Source organism: Malurus melanocephalus, unplaced genomic scaffold, assembly GCF_030028575.1.
Source record: "Malurus melanocephalus ecotype Western Australia unplaced genomic scaffold, MMel_1.1 scaffold_264, whole genome shotgun sequence".
NCBI classification, from domain to species: Eukaryota; Metazoa; Chordata; class Aves; order Passeriformes; family Maluridae; genus Malurus; species Malurus melanocephalus.
The window spans coordinates 546571-568103 of NW_026623496.1; the positions used below are offsets into that span (position 1 = coordinate 546571).

The window sequence follows — 21533 nt, forward strand, 5'->3', positions numbered from 1 at the left end:
CTTGTGGAGAGCTGCTCACAGGTCCCTAGTTCAAATGGTACAGAGCAGGAGTGATGGTGGTTCAAGTTAACCCTAYAGTGTGTTTAATAGCTGACACCCTGGAAACACAATCTCCCAAAAATTACTAAAGAGGTTTTTAAAAAGTGAGTGTAAGGATTACAGGGCACACTCAAAAGTCAGCTCTTTGTTTGCTTATTTCTGTTTTCCATCTTTTGCATAACTATTGCACTGAAGTATTTTATTTCACGTCAATATAGCAGTTTTAACATGGCATACACGTTGGATAAATGCTTTAGGTAAAAATTAAAAGTCCATTTTGTAGCACACTATAGAAACAGATACTTTKTATGGCAGGCAGATTCACATTAATCCTCAGATTACGCAATTTAATAAGAGATGGTGCTTTTTCTATGTATTTCAAAGCACAAAATGAAATGTGCCAGAGAGATTGGCTTAAACTTGTGTCTGCCATTCCCTCAGCCCATGCAGCCTGGCTGCTGGGAGCTGTGCTTGCTTGCTGTTTTGTGAGTGTCTGCAGATGCACGGTCGCCCACTCTAAGAGAACATGCACACACTCTTTTTTTTCTCTCACACTGTCTGGCATACTTTCAGAATAACTCTTCGAAGACTTTCTGAACTGCTGGGTATGGTTGTCTGATTGTTATTTTTTTTTTTTTAACTGGGAACATGTTTAGTCCAGTGTTATTTAAACAAGCTTATCTCTTTGATCAAAGTCTACAATCTGAAATTTGAACAGGGTAGGGAGGGTGRCTGGGTGGGTGAGGAAATATATCAAGTACATAGTTATGTGTGTGCTGATGTCTCAGCTCTGTGCCTGCAAAGGTAAAAACATATATTGCTTCAGAATATTCTTGCAAATATAAAAAACTTTGCCTATTTTAGTGGAAGTTCTGAAAGCACAGTATTATTTCTACAATAAAACCATTTTTAGTAAACTTTTCTTGACACTTCTAGTGACCTGCATACTCAGTTTTTCAGTTTCTTGGGTTTTTTGAAGGTTGAGCCAAATAACTGTGGAGTTGTTTAAGTATAGCATAGGCTTTGCTAGTATTCAAAGCACATGAAGTGGAGCCCATATATTAATGCATTTAGGGTTGACATTAGCCTATTTCATTGACTGAACCACAGACCACAGCAATAAAGCTGGAGAGCTTGAAACAGTTTCTGGAGGTTTTCATTTAGCTCGTTCAGGAGAACTGGTTTGTGCGAAGTTAAAATTATATGGAATGAGATTGCAAGAAGAAGCATGCATGCCACACCTTTTCATTATGTTCTCTCTTTTCCTTTTTTTTTTTCTTTCTAAATATAACTTTGACAGACATTTCAGTGTTTTTTACAGCCGATCCCATTCGATTATTTTAGATTAATTGATTTTCTAGTCTGATTTCAAAGTTAAAGTTTGCTAAGCTTTTGTTCACAGGACTAGGAAAAAGAATTTCCTGTGTTCAATTTATGTATCATGCAATCAAATAACCATCTCCTAACTGTGGCAAAATCTGAATGATGTTTATTTAATCATTTTACAGCATGAAAAGAAGCAGTCATAATTTTCCAGGCTAGTCTAAAGCTTTTCCTTGCTTCTTAATGTTATTATCATACTCTAATAACTGCAACTTGCTGATAGAAATATGTTATAAATCTTCTCTCCTGCATAGGTATCATGCCCCCATTAATTTTGTAAGCTGGCTTTATTGGCTGAGGCTTGCCCCACACACAGAGACACACACAGACGGACGCGTGCACACACACACACATTCTGCTTTGCCCTATCTCAGTTACAGCATAGCCCTACCCAGGGTCAGTACAATGTACACATTACATATTTCTAGCAAACATGAAAATGAATCAAACAGGAGGAGAGATAAGCACAGATAGATTGGAGCCTGCCGAGGGAATCAAAGTCAGTAATGTGACTGACCACTGCACTAGTCTTCCTGGTTGGATTTAAGTGTTCTTTACCGTTAGTTGCTGCAAAGCACAGTACCCTGAAATGAAAAATTAAACTATTAGTAAGAATGAAGTAACATTTAGATGGACAATTCTTTGGTATAACTCCAAAACTAATTGTTTCTGAAGTGATGTTTAAACCAACGTCGGCACAAGGCAAGGGTTCCTGGCGTACAGCCAGCACCTTGTAATGCATATTAGCGCAGATGAGGAGTTCCTAAAAGTTAGCGAGAGGGAGAGGGAGGGAAGAAGAGAGAGAGAGAATGTGCGTTTTCAGTGCTCACTCTGCGTTTGTTTGTATCCTCCTCCTTGCCGAGATGAGAGGAATACCTGTGTAGTGCTGCTTTATTATGATTTCTGCTGAGCCTCAGAATAGGTTCTGGTATTTTTTTTAGGTGGACTGCCAGCTGCCGATCTCGCTGTTGACAGTAAAAGCAGATATGTTCCTTGCTCACTGCCACTAGTACTGACCATGACCCTTCACACCAAAACCTCTGGAGTTACCCTGCTGCACCAGATTCAAGGCACTGAACTGGAGACACTGAGCAGACCTCAGCTGAAGATTCCCCTGGAAAGATCGCTCAGCGACATGTACGTGGAGACCAACAAGACAGGAGTTTTTAACTATCCAGAAGGAGCCACCTATGATTTTGGTACTACGGCTCCGGTGTACAGCTCTACTACGCTCAGTTATGCCCCTACTTCTGAATCTTTTGGGTCCAGCAGTCTGGCCGGATTTCACTCGCTGAACAGTGTCCCACCAAGCCCGGTGGTGTTCTTGCAAACGGCACCCCAGCTGTCGCCCTTCATCCATCATCACAGCCAACAGGTACCCTATTACCTTGAAAAYGATCAGGGCAGCTTTGGGATGAGGGAAGCTGCTCCTCCAGCCTTCTACAGGTAAATGATACAGAATTTTTTCTTTCTTATTTAAGCAGATGATCTGGGAATATTAGAATGTAGGAATCTGTTATGCCCTAATATTTGCTTTTTGTGTAAAGGAGCATGCGATTTAATTGAATCATCGATGTTATCTAGACCGTAAGAAATAGCGTAGAATAAAACAAAACTGTAATTCACAGCCCACTGTGACTGTAAGCTGTAAATTTTGAAAATGGTACCTTCATGAAAAACAGATCAGATAGTAAGTATAAATATTTCCTGGGAAAGCACAAAATCATAATTGATTAAAGAATGGCAAATGGCCTCAGTGTTGTAATGTATTATAATACTGCCTGAAGTATACTAAAAAGACTTCCACTATCACACATTTTTCAGTGTGAGTGGTTGTTTGTTCAACTCTTAGCTGGTAGTAAGAGTATTTTTCTTCTCTGTATTCCATTGCATTGTGAGAAGTGGCTTATATAGGAAGTTGTTCAGAAGCACTATATCCTTCCTAATCAAAGTGTTAGAGTCGACTCAGTGACAGTATTGCAGTCAGTAACCACCTTCCTGAGTTATGCAAAGAGCTGTGTACATATTAACACGCATTTTTCTTTGGAGGGTGATATATATTAACTGTAAATCTGGCGTGCTGCTTTTCAAAAGATAGGATCGTTCAGGTTTTTTTTTCCGCATTTTTGTGTCTCAATAAGAGATGGGTTTTTGTTGATTTTTTTTTTGGTTTTTTTTTTTTTCTTTTTGGTCTGGGATAGAAAGATAAATGTGTCATTGAAACAGGGAAACAAATTTACTTGGTTTAAATTTATTGTCGGTTGTAAAAAAAATTACATCTTTTCTTGAAATTGATAGAATTATGGCTTCTAAAAAAATATCATCATACATACCTATATCCATGCTGTTAATGTTTCATGCAGTGTTTATAGCATAGTTTGCATCAGCTTATTATGCTGGGCTTCAGTGAATCAAAGTGAACGGTTAGATATAATTTTTTTTCTGAACTCTATTCTCTTGATTTGAGAGATACACGTGAATTTATTAGAAATGTAACAACTCAGAAAAAATAGAAGTAAGTAATTTTTTCCATGTTGAGGGCCAGACTGCTAGACTCATATGCACAATATGACATGTTACTGTGAACAACAACGTATGTTCTTAAGTCTAACTCAGCCTTTCTAAGAATCTGGTAGTAAAATCTGTAAACAAAATGGTTGCACTTTTTTGCAAATTATTAGTCAGTTTAGGTAAGCAGATAGAAYGAAGACTGGTGAAATTATAGGTAAAGGTTAAACTGTCTAATACAGTGATCTGTAAACTGAATTGATTCAAATTAATTAATTAATTAATCAATTAATTTTAGTGCAACCAAATACAATACCTCCTGGAAGAAAAAGTACATGCCAGGACATAGAGATCTTGAATGATTACCGGTGACTTGAGAGGTAAACTGCACTTTTTGCAAGAATAAAAGGCTTATTTTACAGGAATGTCCAGTGCAAAGCTGTGATGAAAAGTGTGTAAGTGACCTTATGTATGTAAACAGTGGAGCAGTGAGTTCATGAAGTTGAAATACACAGGCAGAAAATGTTCTATAGTCAGTTATTGCACTGCAGGAGGATTCAAACCTAAGAATCACCTGGACACAGAAGTTGCTATGGAAATAGTGTTATTTTAATTTTTAAGCTGTGAATTGAGGTGAGACCCTTCAAAATAAAATTAAGGTACTTCTTTAGTTTAATTACTGGGGCAAACATGTAAGACCAGTGAAGTATTCCCTATTTCCTGACATTTCTGATCAAGGTTGTGTGTCACCCTTGGAGACGTGTATTACCCATATGCGATTGCTGAGGCTTAATGCAGCAGTAATTAGGTGAATTTATGACCTTGGATCTGCCAGAAGGTTTATCTGCATACAGCATTATACAAATGATTTAATGGCCCCTTCCAGCCATAACTCTGTGAAACGCATCTTACGTGGTAATAAGAAATGTGTTTCAAAGTGCTTGCTATGATTATCTTTTGTTAACAGGCTGGTACTGCTGGAACTGAATTGATAAAAACTTTGCTTTTTTTGCTTTTCATTTTTGTGAGGTTGCATTTACAAAGTTATCATCCTCACAGCATTAAATATTAGGTCTTTTTTCTTGTGTTTTGGCATGAACTCAATCACCAGCAGTCTGTCAAAAATAAATTGAGTAGGTGTTCACTGCCTGGAAAATATTTCAATGTCTAGCCAYTGGGTTTAAGAACAAGTTCTTTTAAAAACTTCCAATTTGCTTTATTTATTTATTTGTCCAGTCTCACTGGTTTCAATTGGGTTATGGGAGAAAAGAGAGTGTAGGACAGTATAATCTGGCAATGAATAAATTGATTCTGGAGATTGAAAGATGTCTGACTCTGGAACAACCTACCAGCAGGAGTGATAAATGCAAAAAAATCTTAAACCAGAAGCCCTAAAAAAAGTTATAATGAATCATGATTAGTTTGTGATATGGCTGCCTGCTTCTATAACAAGTTATGTAACCTAAGACCCAGTAAGACTCCTCTGCTATTCTCATTTACCTTTCTGTGTAACTGAGTTTTGCTGTTTAGCTTTTGGAGCAGAAATATTTGCATTGTGTCAGCCTGTTCTACTCTAAATTTGACATGCAAGTGCTGCATACTGTGCTGCAAGTKTCTTGGACAATAAATAAACATTATAGGCTGGAGCTGAAATGATATTCCATTTGATACTTGGACAAAATGTTATAAATCTTCAGTCACAAAACTAAAAACTACTGTATGTGGTAAGGAGAACTTTTAATGTATTTTGGTTTTGTTAATAAGTCTTCAAAATCATACTGCCTATGGACAGATATGTATTAATATATATTTAACTGCTTGTGTACTAATGCTGAAGTTATAGTTTGTCTTTCAAATAGTTCAAAAGGAGTCAAAGACTCCTTTTCCAAAATACATAGTCTCTTGTTGTGAGATAATGGAAGGCTTCTATAGTTAGATGAAAAACATAAAGATACATGAAAAGAATAATTTTTTAAGAATTCAATAAATGTATTAATCTCCCTTCTGGAATGTCTAAATTATGAATCATCAGAATTTGAGAAACAGAAAAAAGGGGGCTTAACTAAAATTGTGCTATCTATGCCTAGACCCTATTTATGTATGACCTTGTGGCTGTTTTTATAGGTAGGCAAATTAAAATATCTTTTCCTTATCTGACAATGTCCAATCTCACTATTTTTTTTTAATTGATAATTTTTAGTAATAGAGTTTTTTGTTATTAAATGCTGATTAGTGGTTGATGATTTTTACAGGAAATCTTTTATGTASTTTTGTACTATTTCTGTACTTTTGACTATTATAGTAAATGAACAGAAATATTTCTTTTGTTCTTAAATATTGAATTTGAGTTCTGGTAATTTCTGGTTATTTCCTCTTGCTTTTCGGCAAGCTTTGATCTGCTCAGAGAAAAATCAAGACTTTCAGTAGCTAATTTACCTCAGTRAGTCCCTACAAGCAACAGCAGAACATCCTTTTTGCTCTGCCAGTGTGTGACATTCCTGTGTCATCCCACTGAGTTTGCACTCCTCAGGTCTGAAATAATATCATGCATTTATTTAAGGCTCTTTGTAACCTGTCTTTGGTGCTAGTTCCAAATTAGGCAAAAAAAAAAAAAAAAATAGACTGTGACCTTCCAGCTCCCTGACAAGAAAGTTGTGTGTCAGCCTCTAGTGAGTGACAGAGGCTGGGCAAATCAGTGTACAAAGAACAACAGATTAATTGCTCCCTCACTTTTAGTGGCTAGTTTGTATCTTCTAATATTTCAGGCTCTATGTTTAAGTTAATATAATAAAGCATTTGTTTAGCATTAGCCACAAATATCATACTGCAGTTGACTCTGCTGTTCTAATTAATATGATCACAGCTTTAATTTTAATGCTTGCTAAAATTGAGAAAGATTACAGATGTAGATTGATGTCTCTTCAGTTGTAATTAAGAAATCCATCAGTCAAAAAAATAGTTACATAACCAAGTATATAAACTTTGTTAACTGTGTTGATTCATTAGGATTTTTTCTAGCTGTTCATGTTGAGTTCTAAATGAAGAAGATTTTTTTTCCAAATTTTAAAATAAAGGTGTTAAAATGAATTCAAAGTTCAAAGATTATTTTTCTTAATTTTTTTAAAATGAAGCGTGAAGTATTTCATAACATGGAATATGATGTAATGTAGTGTTTTGCTTTGCTTTTTTTGTTTATTTTTCTCTAAAATATCAGTCTGCTCAGAGGTCCTCTCTTGAACAGTTCAAGTGTTCAGGCAATTTCTTGAACACTTGGAGTGTTCCTGTTTTCCGGGCTTGTGCTGATATCTCTGACAGTTTTACAGCAAGAGATGACTGTAATGAAAGAGACAGGAAAACATGGAATCATCTCATAGATAGTTTCTTATCTTATGCAAATGTTGTTGAGATAAGCCTATTAAGTGCTCTGAGATGCTCACACATTAAAATTATGAGGGACTTGGACAAACCAACTTTGGTGTTTCTGCAGCCCTCCTTGGAGCATGTACTGAAGTGTGAATCCTGCTGCAAGTGTGCTTGCACCATGAAGTCACCAATCCATGTTGTTACACGTAATCTGTGCCTCCTTGTGCCCCTGAATAAGGGCAGGCAGTGTGTGAAAGGGAGAGCTGTTGTGCTTCCTCATTACCCTTCTTTCTGCCAAGGGAGGATTTCACCCTCCTTGTTGAAGAAAACTTAACTTTTGCAACAGTTACCTTTTTTTTTTTTTTACAAACCGCAAGTGTAGGAAGGCTCCATATACTGAGTCCTTCCCAAGTACACTTGAAATTTGTGTCTAAACCCGTGTTGTTCAGACAGACCACGTGAATGGGGTTCATCTGATTGAGTGTAGGCACCTAGGTCTGCATTCATTTATCCATTCCTTAGGCATCTGGTGCCATTTGAGAGGTCAGAATGTCAGATGTGTCCAGCAGATGTGACACTGGACWGACTGTGTAGCCCAACCATTTTGGAACAAGAGGTGTGTGTCATTGGGGGTCACCACCTGGAACACCTCAAATGGCCTTGAGAACACCACCAAACTTGCACAGGAGCTCCCTTGTTACTCTGAGACACAGAGAGGCATTGTGAGTGYACATCGTCGCTTTCTGAGGTACCTGATCTCAATAGTTCAAGTGCATTAGGCTCAACAAAAAGCAAGTTTATCTTCCTGTATTAGAAAAGATGACTACCTTCGTCTACAGGTATCTACTGGATGAAGATAGATACCTAGTGATATCCAGAGTTATGTGAAATTAATCCCATCCATACATCTGCTGTAAAGAACCAAAACAGTCATGCTCTGTACTATCCCTTCACAYAGACACTGCAGTGTGTCCCTTGAGAGGGAGATGGGGAGTTGACTCTGTGTCACTGGCTTGATCACTTTTGCTCTGAGGCTATTGAAACAACAAACACTGCTGGCCATATCTGCTCTGATACGGAAAGCATTAGTTGCTGGCATCAATTCCTTCAGCAAAGTGAACACCAGATGCCAGCATTTTTTATTAAACCAACAAGATAGGCTGACCAGATCTAAGGCATAGCTCCAAAAAAAAAAACAAAAAAAAAACACAGGAGAGTCCTGCAACTCCACATTTTCTAACAAATTGAGATTTTGGTAATTTTAATAATTTGACAATGAAACACTGAAACTAGTTGTGAGCTCCCTGGCCTGTCTGCAGGGAGTTTTCTATTATCTATTCAGGCATCAGAACAGAGATTAGAGCAGAGATGCCATCCTTCAGCATTCTCATTTGAAGTGCTGTTTTAGTTGCATTCATTGTAGGGACTGTTCGTAAAATTTGCAGTACAGGGAGAAGTCACATTTGAGGCTGAGTGGCCTTTCCAGTGACTTACAAAAGGTTATAACTTGCCACAGATCATTAGGAACCCTGATCAGTGTGACACTGGGCAAGGAAAGGCATTTCTGCTTTTCTGCCAAGCTCAGATTCCAATTGCTGGGAGGCTTCTTACTTCATCTCTCTCTAGATATTCTTGTGCAAGACTGAATGCATGAGTGATACCTGTAAGAGACAAGATCGTAAATCTGCAGGATAACCTTTTTGTGTGATAAGATACTGATAACAGCACTGGATTCAGGAGTGATCTAGGTGTTTTATTTTAACCCTTTACTAGAAAAAGGGAATATGGCTCTCAGAAGATAGCTTAATTATGACTCTCCTAAATGTAAATCCTATTTGATACACGTACATAACAATTGCAGTGGTCTTCCCACCATTGCAGTCTTAACTAATGACGCAGCAGCCAGCACCTATATAAACAAGAAATAAGATACAGTATCTCATTGCATGGGAACCATTGGTAAAAGTGAGAAATAGCAGTAAATGTTGAAAGCTGGAAGCAATTAAGAGGACTTGCTAAAAACGTGGTTGGTAACTAATAGTGAATAGCCGCTCATGGAACCACCTGACATCCAGTGGGTTCCCTACAACTGTTCAGGGGTGCAGATCTCCTCGAGTTAGACAACAGGAGTGGAATGTGTCACATTCTGGTTCCATGTGCTGCTGCCTCACAATGCTGCTGGCTGCCAGAACAGACTTCCCCAGGACCCAGGGAGAAGAATCTGTGCAAAGAGACTGTTGAAGGCTCAGGGGGAGAGCCTTCTGTCTCTCTGACAGTGACAGACCAGGGAGCATCAGCACCAGGCAACACCAGGCTGCATTTAATGTCCATGCATTTCACCTTGCATTTGTAAGTKATGTGAACAAGCAGTGGATATTTTTGATCTTGATCATCCTATCTAATTAAGAAAACTACTTTTAATTGATTATATAGGGAAAAGTTCTATTATTCCTTTGAAGATTTTTCCAGTGTCTCAGCAATCTGCAGTGCAAATGTCCAGTGCAAATTTAATTGCTACTTCCAGTCTTTTCTCCCTCTTTTGTTACTTGCTATCATGCAGAAACACTGTTTTGGTCACTACACCCTACTTCAGTAGTGATTTGGGCTGCTAAAAGATGGCTATGCAAAAATTTCTAGGATACTGATTTTCTAGGATAAAGCTAAGAAGAGGGAAGGGAAATTTACTGCAGCACAGGAAAAGTCACAACTCATGATAAATAAAAATCATTAGAAAGATATTGTGCAGGAAGCAGCAGCTGTAGAAGAAAATGTGACATAAAATTTAGGCCCCAAGTCTTAAATCACAAGGCTTGGTAAATCATAATAGCTTTCTAAAAAGCCTACTTCTTTTGTGTATAATTCTGCTAAAATTGGAATATGTAATATCTACTGCTTTCTTTCTATTTCCCTTCTACTTTTACTTTCTTTTTTTCTTTTAAATGTAATTCAGGCTTGTGAGAAAAGATCTGTTAACTCAAAMATCAGTGAAAGATCATAGAATCATAGAACAGTTTGGGTTGAAAGGGAACAATAGTTCCAAGTCACCTGGCATGGGCAGGGACACCTTTCACTACAACACGTTGCTCAGAGCTCCATCCAATCTGGCCKTGAACACTTCCAGGAATGGGGCATTCACAACTTCTCTGRGCAACCTGGTCCAGTGCRTCACCACTCTCATAGTGAAGCATTTCTAATATACRATCTAAACCAACCCCTTTCAGTTTAAGTCATTCCCCCTTGTCACTACAAGCCCTTATAAAAAGTCCCTTTGTGGCTTCATTGTAGGGCCTTTTTAGGTACTGGAATATTGCTTAAAGGTCTCTTCTTCACCCTGAACTCTCTCAGCCTGTCCTCATAGGAGTGGTTCTCTCTTCCTCTGATCTTCCTCAGGAAGGTCTTCCTCTCGACCTTCTTGATAAGGTGGTGTGTAGCAGACCTCCACTATAATGTCACCTGTCCCTGCCCTCTCTTTAATCCCGACCTATAAATTCTCAGTTGGCTCCACATCCATCCCYGTGCATTCCAGCTTTTCATTGACATTTTCTGGTGTTTAGAAACTTACTCTTTTCCCTTCTTCATGTTGATCTGTAAACAGATGGAAGTTTGGAAGGTGCTAGCTCTAAAAATTGTAATTTAATTTTGCTGTTGAAGTGCTATAAAATCTGATCTTTGGCAAAAATAAAATGTCACGTAAGACCCTGTCATCTCTGTTTTCAGTTTATAAAGCCAGTAAACATTCTTAAAAGATTTTTTTTTTTTGCTGAGCTACTTTGATCAAGCAGTATCTAGTTATTACTGAATAATTGTATCAGTTGACATCCATAAGAAGTTTGAAAAAGTGTTCACTGCTTTTGTTGTTAGTTACAACTTAGACTTGACAGTAAGATCCCTGTTTCAAATTGCATATCACAGAACTCTTGTCTTCAGGAAACTCTAGTGGTGGCAAAGAACACTCTGTCTGAGAATGTAGAGCACATTAGTCACCTTTGGAGAACTTTTATGTCAAAGAACAGCTTTGTCTRTTTGCTTCCATTCTGCAGTAAAATGATACTTCTTCAGCCATATTGATAAACACAAGCAAGGAAAAATATGTGTGTTGCCAACACATGAGCCACTGTAGCAGATTTATTACCTTGAAATACCTTTTTGTGGTTTGGATTGTTTAGAATTTATGGGTAGAAAAGTATGCTAGCTTGCTCTTGCCATGCTGTGAGAAATATAATCCTAATTTTAATCCTCAGGAACATCAATTAGAGATAAAGCATGCAAATCCAGGAAGTGGTGAGGGTATTCTAATTATGTTCATGGAGAAAGGTGATGATATAGAAACCAATATAAAATGATGTAGCCAAACATTTAATAGCAACAATTATCAGAACCAGTTAAGATCTAAGAATATCTGTCAGATGTATGGCATTTTAAGGAGTCAAATATTTCTAAAGTAGGTTTAAGTTCAGTAAGTTTTTTCCTTAATTCAAGCCATAAAAAAGCCAAAGAAAGTGAAAATAAATCTGATTCTACAAATTTTTAAACACCTTGGGACGAAACTTAACTTTATTTACAGACAGTTTTAGTAACACTGATTATTTTTGAGTTTGACTAGGGTCCTCTCTTTTTTGCTTACTTACATTGTCTATCTTTGGCTTCTATTTTTCTTGTTAGATGATTGCCTCAGGTAAATTGTTTTAAAGATGTTTTGACAAAAATGGCTCAACTTGCTAAATATCCTGACAGGAAAAGAAAATTTTGCTATACTAAAACCCTAACTTTTTCTCTCAACATCCTAGACGCCATTGTTATTATAGGTATACATACATCTGATACTTTGTAGTGGGAGAATGCTATCAAATCAGCATCTTTAATTTTCTCCCAGAAATATATTGCTCAAATTTATGCTACAAACTATTAAAACAACTCACTATTCACAGGGGGGATTTGTTTGCATCTGATAGCTAAATTATATGAAATTTTATTGACCGTCTATGCTCCATCCTTTCTTCATGATTCTACATTGACTTGATTGCAAGAGCACCCTTGTTTGACAAAAGCTGTGAAGTTACTTCATTGCACAGCTGCATGACATTTGAAAAGGATTTTCTCTGCAAAYATTACTGTAGGCAGCGGCAATTTATTGAGAGATGAGAATCACAGAGTAATGTAAGTTTGAAGGGACGCTTAAGTCTGAACATTATCTGGTTTAACATCTTGCTCGAAGCAAGGCTCTCTTCAAAGTTAGATGAGGTTTCTCAGGCCCTGATCCAGTTGTGTTTTGTAGATACCCAGGAATGGAGGCTCCRCATCCACCAGAGCAATCTGTTACAGTGCTGAACCACTCTTACAGCAAAAAGCTTTTTCCTAATATATAATCAGAATAGTCTTTGCCCAAAGATGTGTCAGATGTCTCTCATCCTTTCATGGTGTGCTCCAACAAGACTCTGGCTCTGTTTCCTTTAAAGTCTTCCATTATACTGTTTGGGACAGCAATAAATCCTGCCTTAGTCTTTTCTTCAGAAAACTGAACAAGATCATTTCCCTCAGCATCTCATCATGTACCATTTGTTCCAGCCCCCTCGTCATATTAGTGGCTGTCCATGGACTTGTTCCAGTTTGTCAAAGGCTGGCTTCAGCTTGGAATCCCCAAATTGGAAGCAGTTTTGCAGCTGCCAAGAAGAGGAGAACCAGCTCTGCTCTCAGCCTCCTGTAGATGTTCATGTTAGTACAGCCCAGCCCCTGCTGTATTTTTTCAGGGAGTTATTTGATTCTATCGTTGTGCATTACTCCACATCTTCCAGTGCCGAACTTCATGAGATTCCTGCTGAGCCATTTCTCCAACCTCTTGGGATTCACCTTATTGGGAGTTTTGCTCTGCAGCATATCCACTACCCTATCCCCCAGCTTGGTAGCTGTCATTAACTTGCTAGAGGCACAGTTTCTCCCTTCATCTCTACTGTTAGTGAAATATTCACCTCACTATTGATTGCCCAYGAATACTACCGCAAGCTTGACAAATTTCAACTGCTGATAAAAATCTGTTCAGACTAGCAGTCCAGTCATTTTCCATCCACCTTGCAGTTCATCTGTGCAGCCCATATTGCAATTCACTTGAATTGAGAAAACTGGTTTCTCTTGTGCTTTTTCGCGTTTTCTTCTGTGATTGGCAAAAGTCACATCAGCAAAATGCAGTAAAAACTTGGGCTTCTCTTCAGCCTATCTTYATGGGAAGATAGGCTGAAGAGAAAATAAAGGTGGTCTCAATGAAGAACAGAATGGGKCCAGTGAAGAAATCTGATGGGTCTGGTGAGGCAGAAACTTTGAATCTCTGGTGAGATGCTGTAGTGGGCTATAGTGAGATGTGAGACAGAACATGGAGGAAGAGGGAATGCTCTAGTAGCAGAAAATAGATAACGTGTAAGTTCCTGGAATAGTTTGGGGTGAACTGCAAAAGTACAATGGAGGAGAACCTTCAGAAGAGGTCTGAACTGGAGATAAATAGTGGAATATAAAAATTGTCAGGTGATGTGACTTGGACTGGGGATGGGCTGTAAACATAACTGAAACAAAGCAAGTGTGTGTTAGCAAAGCAGTAGAAATAAAAAGGCTCACAGGGAAAACAGAGAGTATGGAGCTGGCCCCATGTAGAAAATCTTCATCCCAACAGATAACTGCAACTCTTGCATTTTGTTGCTGTCTGTTACAGATTTATCGTGAAGTTAATGGGTTAGCCCAATCATTGGTTTGATCAAAGGCCCAAGTGGCTGCTTGAGCATGCATCCATCACTCCTGAAACAACTGCCACTCACAAAGACTGATTGGATTTTGATTATTTCAGTTCCTTAAAGCCTTGGTATTTCTCATGAGCATAGAGAAAATAAATTTACCTCAGTAAGATCCTAATAGCAGCCTTTCTAAAGCTGAAACATACCAGAACTTAAATTGTGTGCATAGATCTCTCCCTCTGTTGGCCTAACGTCCTAACATGTGAAATGAAGACAATGCTGTTTTACCATACAGGACCCCTGTGAACAAACATTTACTGGTGAAGTGCMTACYTTTAATAAGRAACTGAAAGTCACATGTGAAAAATYGACAGGACTGTTTCCARAGCAGGCTTGAWTAAGAAAGAAGACRTGAGGCTACATATGAGTAAGGGTGAAAAGAGCTAAAACACTGAGTAGGTGCTCAGTCAGTTTGGAAACTTGCAATGGTGTTACTAAATACAGTATCTGAAATGGAACAAAAATTGTTTACAGGCTTGCTAAACACACATACCCAGCATATTTCTCAGAAAGAATAGAGCATCAATATATTTCCATTTCAGTCCTTATATGGAATTGTATGTTCAGCTACCTTGCGTTTATTTATTCTATAGGTAGATAAGGAATGACTGCACAGAGTAAAGGAGTTAATTTGCTTTTGACATGAACTCTCAGATATCACCTTCAGTTCATTGTATTAACATGAAAGGTTTTGCTGATTTTGTTTCGTTAAAGCACTGAAGATCTTACCCCTCAGAAAGAGGGATGCATTTTGGTACAAAAATCAGTACATAAGCAAATATTAAATGCTGTCTGTACCCTCCACCCTTCTTTTTTTTTTTTYTYTTTTTTTCTTCRAAAGCATTTAAGGATATTAATTAGGCCAAAGACCGGCTTTTCAAGAAGACCTAAAATGTCATTGTAGGTGGTGCATGGCTATCGTCAGCTTTTTAATATTTTTTTAAATGGCAGCTTTAGGTATTAATAGCTTCAAGATGTTTTTATGTATGACCCATTTTCTGACTCACAAATGCCTTGTTTCCTCTTTCTCTAATTCACTTTATTGTAAACAAATGTGGATCTGCCTGGAAATGACAAGTAACCTGAAAGCTGCATTGCCTAAGAGACTSGCCCCACATCTGCACAGTCCTTCCAGGTTGTTCCAGAACTTAGAGGAGAAGAGCAAAATTATTTTTCTTGTTTGTTGCAGGGTTATGGTAAGAAAGAAGTGAGAACAGGTGTCCAAGACCACCATTTCATGAATTCTGATGACAGCCATCTTTATGTCATGTAGCAGCCTAAAATGGATGATGTCTGGAGGTGTTCTTTGTTAGGGTCAATTTGCTACCAGATTACCTGGGGAAGTTCTTGTCCCAGAGAAATTCGTCACATATCTGTCTGCCAACTACTTGATCCTTTTCTGAGGACATCAGGGGACAAATTTTAAAAAATAAGGACAAGATTTCTGCCCTGTGGTCAGTCCTGAATCCCAGATTCAAAACCAAACTTTTAATTTGAACATTCTCTCTTTAAGTGTGAGAGGTATTAAAGACTGTTTTTGTAAGAACTGAGACTCCTTGAAAAGTGTAATGCCAGGCGTAAGTTAGTCCAATGAAAATAGGCTAAGTAGAAATAAAAAAAAAGAAATATATATCTAATGGAAATGTCATAAAGTATTTCAGTGCTTAATAAATCTGAAATCACTAGCTTTAYTGTAAACCTCAGTCATCCCAGCATAATCAAGGAATGGAATGGAGGTTTCCTTTACTGCATACTATGAGTCATTACTTCAGAATCACTACAGAAATGTTTAGAAATGGTATTTCTGCAACTGGGAAATGATGGGTGCATGCTGTCCTGTTGTTTAGTTGGGTTGTTTTTTTTTTTTTTGTTTGGTTTTTTTTTTTTTTTTTTTTTTTTTTTTTTTTTTTTTTTTCGACTTTTTTTTTTTTTTTTTTTGTTGTTGTTGTTGTTTTTTTGTTCTGTGTTAGGCTCTACACCAACACTGTCATGAGGAAAAATTAATTGAAGAGCTACTATTATTCTTTATATTTCCATTTCATCACTCTCAGAATTTTTAAGCTATTTCCTTTCCCTGTTTAATCCTTGGATATTCTGAAGATGTGAAGTGCTGTTTCTRCCATTAGACATGCACAGCTTCTCTGTAGAAGGAACAAGATGTACAAGAGGTAGTAAAAAATTAATTTGYCCTTGAAATCAGAGGTCCTGAGATAGATTTGAAATTCAGTATTGATTCGGATACTCACATGATACTAATCCTCATCTTGTTATCTGAAGTCTAATACTGAATGGAATTATCACTTCACTAATTACTATTAAATATGATTTTTTTCATAGATATAATCTATAAGCCCATTTCAAGTGTATTTTTGACCAAATGAATTTGTGATGATRAGAGCATCCTGAAACAAAATTAAACTATTGTGATTCATCATTTTAGCAAGGCTACCTTATAGTTACAGAGCATTTTTGAGAAGAATTGATGAATTTTAAAGCAGAAGTAAATACTGCATTATTAATCTTGCTGCTAAACTTGAAATTGCCATTTTAAAATTTTTTACTTTTTCTTTAATAATAATAATAATAATAATAATAATAATAATAATAATAATAATAATAATTGCTTAAGGTCCCAGGAAAAAGCTAGAGCCAGTTTGATTTCTTGTTTACAAATATGATCTGTTGCCTTTTGCATTTGTGCACGTATATCAAAGGATTTAGGTGAATTCTAACAGGTTCAGAAAAATAGCTGCTGTCTCTCTAAACAAAAAAGAATCAAAATAATATATTAGAAGGTGCTTTGAATATGAATCAAATTTAATAAACTAAAACCTACTTACAGGTACCTATTCATACATTAAAAGTTCAACTAAGAGTTGATGCCTGTAGTGTTTGGTGGATTTCTGTGCATTTACAGRGATGCACCTCATTAGGGAGGAATACTCCTTCTCTCTCTTTCCCCACATCTTTTTCTCATCTCGTGACTCACTGTGSAGCAGCAAGCCTTGTCTTTGCCCCCTGATGCAGTTACGTGTACTTACCTTTCCCAGCCTGCTGCTGTGCGTGCACTGGCGCTGCTGTTCAAATCCCGTGGGATGTTTGCTCCAGGGTGTGCAGCTGGAAGGAGCTGAGCTCTTGGGTAGGAATGCAGAGGGTTCTCCAGCAAGGTTACTAGGGCTATTGGCAAGTGAAAACAGGAATCAAGAATACGTCTCATATGGCAATTCCCACTGGGATTTGTGGAGTTGTGCTGAGGCTGGAGAATGAAGAAAGAGTTGAGACATATTCATGCAGAATCTCTGCCCTGTTGACTTATCTTTCCATTTTATGTATTATACTTTTAACATGACCTGATTGAAGCTGGTTTTGGATTCTGCATTTGGTTTTTGATTCTGGATTGGGCAATAGACAGGTGTTGGTTAGAGTCGTTTAACTTTGTCATCTGTAAATCCACATAAATATGTATGTGAAATTAAATTAYTATGGTGCCAGATGGAACTAATGATGAAAGACAGAACAATTTCAAACCTTACTGATATTTCAAAGTATTTTTATTAATTAGAACAAAATTAAAACCAAACCAGAGATAAATAAAAGAACAGAGGCTTATGGACAATAATTGAAATATCTTYCTGTTTGTCTTATGGAACACTTTTTACATCACAGGATAATCAAGGTTGGAAGAAACTTTCAAGATCATCTAGTCCAGCCATCAACCCAGCACCACCATAATCACCCCAACACCATATTCCCAAATGCCACATCCAGATGYCTCTTGAACACTTGAGACAGTAACTCTACCACATCCTTGGGCAACTTATTCCAATGCCTAACCACTTTTTCAGTGAATTTTTTTTAAAAATGTCATATATGAACTTACCCTGACACAACTTATGGTCACTTCTTTTTGTCCTTTCACTAGAGACATGGCCAAACAGACTGAGCCGCCACTCCACTTCAACCTCCTTTCAGGTAGCTGTAAAGAGGCTCCTCAGACTAAATAATCCTGTTTCCCTCAGCTGCTCATCATGAGATTTATGYCCTTCCCTGGACTTGCTCCAGCACCTCAATATCTTTTTAAAGTGAGTGGCCCAGAACCAGACACAGGATTAGAGGTGCAGCCTCACCAGTGCTGAGGACAGGGGAATGACTACTGCCCTGTTCCTGCTGGCCACACTATTCCTGATACAGGCCAGGATGCCGCTGGCCTCCCTGGGCACATGCTGGCTCATGTTCAGTAGCTGTCAACCAGCACCCCAAAGTCCCTGGCTGCTGAGCAGCTCTCAAGCCACTCTGTCCCAATCCTGTAGTCATGCAGGGGGTTATTGTGACCCAAGTGCAGGACCCAGCACTTCATCTTATACTGATATATTTTTGAATACATGGACTATTTGAAAATCAAGCATTAATTTTTGTCATATTTATACCTCAGTAGGGCTAGATGAGATCCTGGTTTTCTCCTTGCTGCTCATTCCGGTCATTTTCTGGAAGACTGATGTCTGAAATAGGATGTTGGAAGCCCTTAGGATCATTTAGATGTGAGGAAATGCAGAATTTGTCACATGGTTTTGGTGATAGTTGTCATAACTGCTGGCTCCTGCAGGTCTAGTACCATGAGAGGTGTGGGGCTGTGATCAGATCCTGTCAGTTTTCCAAGAGCAGAGATGARGAGGGATGTGCTGCCATCAGCCGCCAGCTCCACTGAGCTGCTGCTTTCCTGTCGAGGCTTGAACTGGACCATGGTRGGTTAATAGGTTTGCTGTGCTAACATCCAACATCCACTTCCAGCATTCAGCTCATGCAACAATGAATATGGCTAGAAATGGGTAAATAGATGGTTTTTCTGCAATAGTTAGCCATTAAAGAATATTATGCAACAAACAGAAGTTCAAACCTGTGTGGATTTTCCCCCCTTCATTTGTAAGAGGTATGCATATCTGGAAAATGAATATTCAGCAGGAGTCTCTGGTGTCTGGTAGACTGGTGTTAAGTGTCTYTCATGTGAACAGGTAATATATTTTTAAACATCATGATGGAAGTGTGGCTGTTGTGTCCATAACACTGAACATTTAATCCTGCATTAATTTGTCTGTCTAATAGACTTTTTCCTTCCTTTGTAATTGAAAGGGCAGGGAGCAATTATGTCTACCAACAATAAAAGGTGAGAAGATTAATGAGGTGTTACACTGTGGCACCTCTGAAGCATTTGAACTTATTCTCTGTTGCTGTRAGGAATACGAAATGCCACAAATAGATGATTGCCAAAATGAAATACAACTCTTCAATGTATGGAAACAAAATTATCACCAACATAAGAGGCAAGTGCATATATTTCTCACAGACCTAATTTCTCATACATTGTTGCACAAGTTACCCCAAAAATATGTCAACAAGCARTATTGCAAAGATATTATGTGCAGTTGGCTATGTGAGTGTGTTTCCTACCTTTTGTGAGCATGTGCTCTTTGCTGTCTCTTGACTGGATAGTTAGCATRTGCAAATTCATCCATGGACATTGTCTGAATAAATAATTTAACTACTTTGGGTTAATTTAGAGAATTTGGATATGTAAAACTTTCTATYTACTACTTGGTTAGTACTGATGACTGGGAAACCTTCACAGGAAGAAAGATCTGCATTCTACAAGCAGGAAAGAGAAAATAGAGAGGAATGAGAAAAAGAGCASGGTCCAGTTTTTCAATCTGCTCTTTTAATACTTCGTTCTGTTGTGATGCAGCCATTATTCTGATCAACTTAAAGCTGCCACTGGATGAGTTTTTTTCTCCTGTCATATTTCTCATCACGATTCCTGAGTCTGGATTAGTAAATCGGTGTGAGCATACAGTTGGGATCCTTCCTTCTTCACTCTGCATTTTCTGGCCTCCTGCTCTCTCTGAAGTCTTGTGACTGTGTGTTGAACAGCATTAATTTGCTACTCTGGCCTTCAACATCTATGTGCAGAAATGAAAGGAGAGCTAGACTGCCTGTCTGGCAGCAGTTTACAGTTTATGCGCTTTGGACATAAAGAAAAATTACAGCCTTTGTTACCTTTAACATAAATTTTCAGAGACGAAGTCCAAGAGTTAGAGAGATGCTGAATGTTTATGGCTGTCCTTTTTTAAATGAAGAACTGTMGAGTCTAAGAAATTAAAATAATTTTGAAAATAAGTTTGGTGGGGTTATCTCAAATTGTAGCCTTTATATAACAAGCTGTTCAGGTTCTATTTCTTACTGTTTCTTACATGGTTCTGAACTCCCCATCCCTGGAGGTGTTCAAGACCMGSCTGAAAAGGGCTCTAAGCAGCTTGGYTAGTGGAAGGKGTCCCTGTCCATGGATGAGGGTTGTAAATAGATGATATTTAAGGTYCCTTCCAACCCAAACCATTCTATGATTCTATGATATTTCTAGCATRTGTAATTTTCAGTTTCTGGAGAACCTCTGTGACTTAYGTAATAGGTAATTTTATGTCACTGCGTGTTGATAGGGTCTGGCCTTAAAAATCTAGGATGCACCTAAGAACTGGACTACATGGTATTGGCAGGCTCCACTGCTGTGTGTCAAACTCTAGCGTGTTTGCCTCATGGTTTCCTGCTCATTATTATTCACAGAAGGACTTGGCATGCAAAGTTGAATTCAGCATCTTCCAGAGGACAAGTATAAGTCAAGTACCTCAGCTGGATCAATGTTCCCTCACAAACTACCCTGATTTGGTGAGGCATCTCATTTCCATGGATGCATCTTGCCTCCATTTCGACTGAAAGGACAAACTAAAGCATGCTGCTGAAAGGTCTGCACTTCCCCTACTGGGGTCCAGGCTGTCCAAGACTGAAACTTGGCATAATGGTAGTAATTTCTTTATTAAGAGAGGAAGAGAAGTATGTGCATGTGTAGAAGCTGCAGAGCAGAGGCATTCTGTTAGCCTGACAGCCTTTAAGTACTGTGACCATTTTTGCAKCCCATCTGTGCAGGTGCAATGCAGTTCTTGTATGCAGTGACTGGACAGTATGGTGTMTTTTCAGACTGGCTGTTTCTTTGCCTTCTCTCATTCTTTTTACATCTGTCCTTTAATCAGCCATGGACWTTTTTCCCCATCAGTTAACCTTGTTATATTTTCAAGCATATGACTATCAAGTAATATTTGAGTTTGTGGGAGGCATATTCCTTATACATGGACTAGTAGAATCATAGAATAGTAGAGTATCCAGGGTTGGAAGGGGCCCACTAAGATCATTGAACTCCTGGCCCTGCACAGGAGAGCCCTAAGAGTCACACCATGTGCCTKAGAGCATTGTCCAAATGCTTCTTGAACTCTGTCAGGCTTGGTGCTGTCAYCRCTTCCYGTGSGAGCCTTGTTCCAGTGCTCAGCCATCCTCTGGGTCAAGAGTGTTTTCCTAAAATCGAAACTAAACCTCCCCTGACACAGCTTCAGACCATTCCTTCAGGTCCTGTCACTGTCACCACAG

General features: G+C 38.3%; 1 protein-coding gene across 1 annotated transcript in view; it reads left to right on the forward strand.

Annotated features, from left to right (window-relative positions):
- ESR1 (estrogen receptor 1) overlaps positions 1-21533 on the forward strand; it is a 156758-nt gene that overhangs the window by 48701 nt on the left and 86524 nt on the right. The window contains 1 exon segment of the mRNA XM_057375922.1: positions 2364-2868. Within this exon segment, the coding sequence (XP_057231905.1) occupies positions 2364-2868 (505 nt within the window).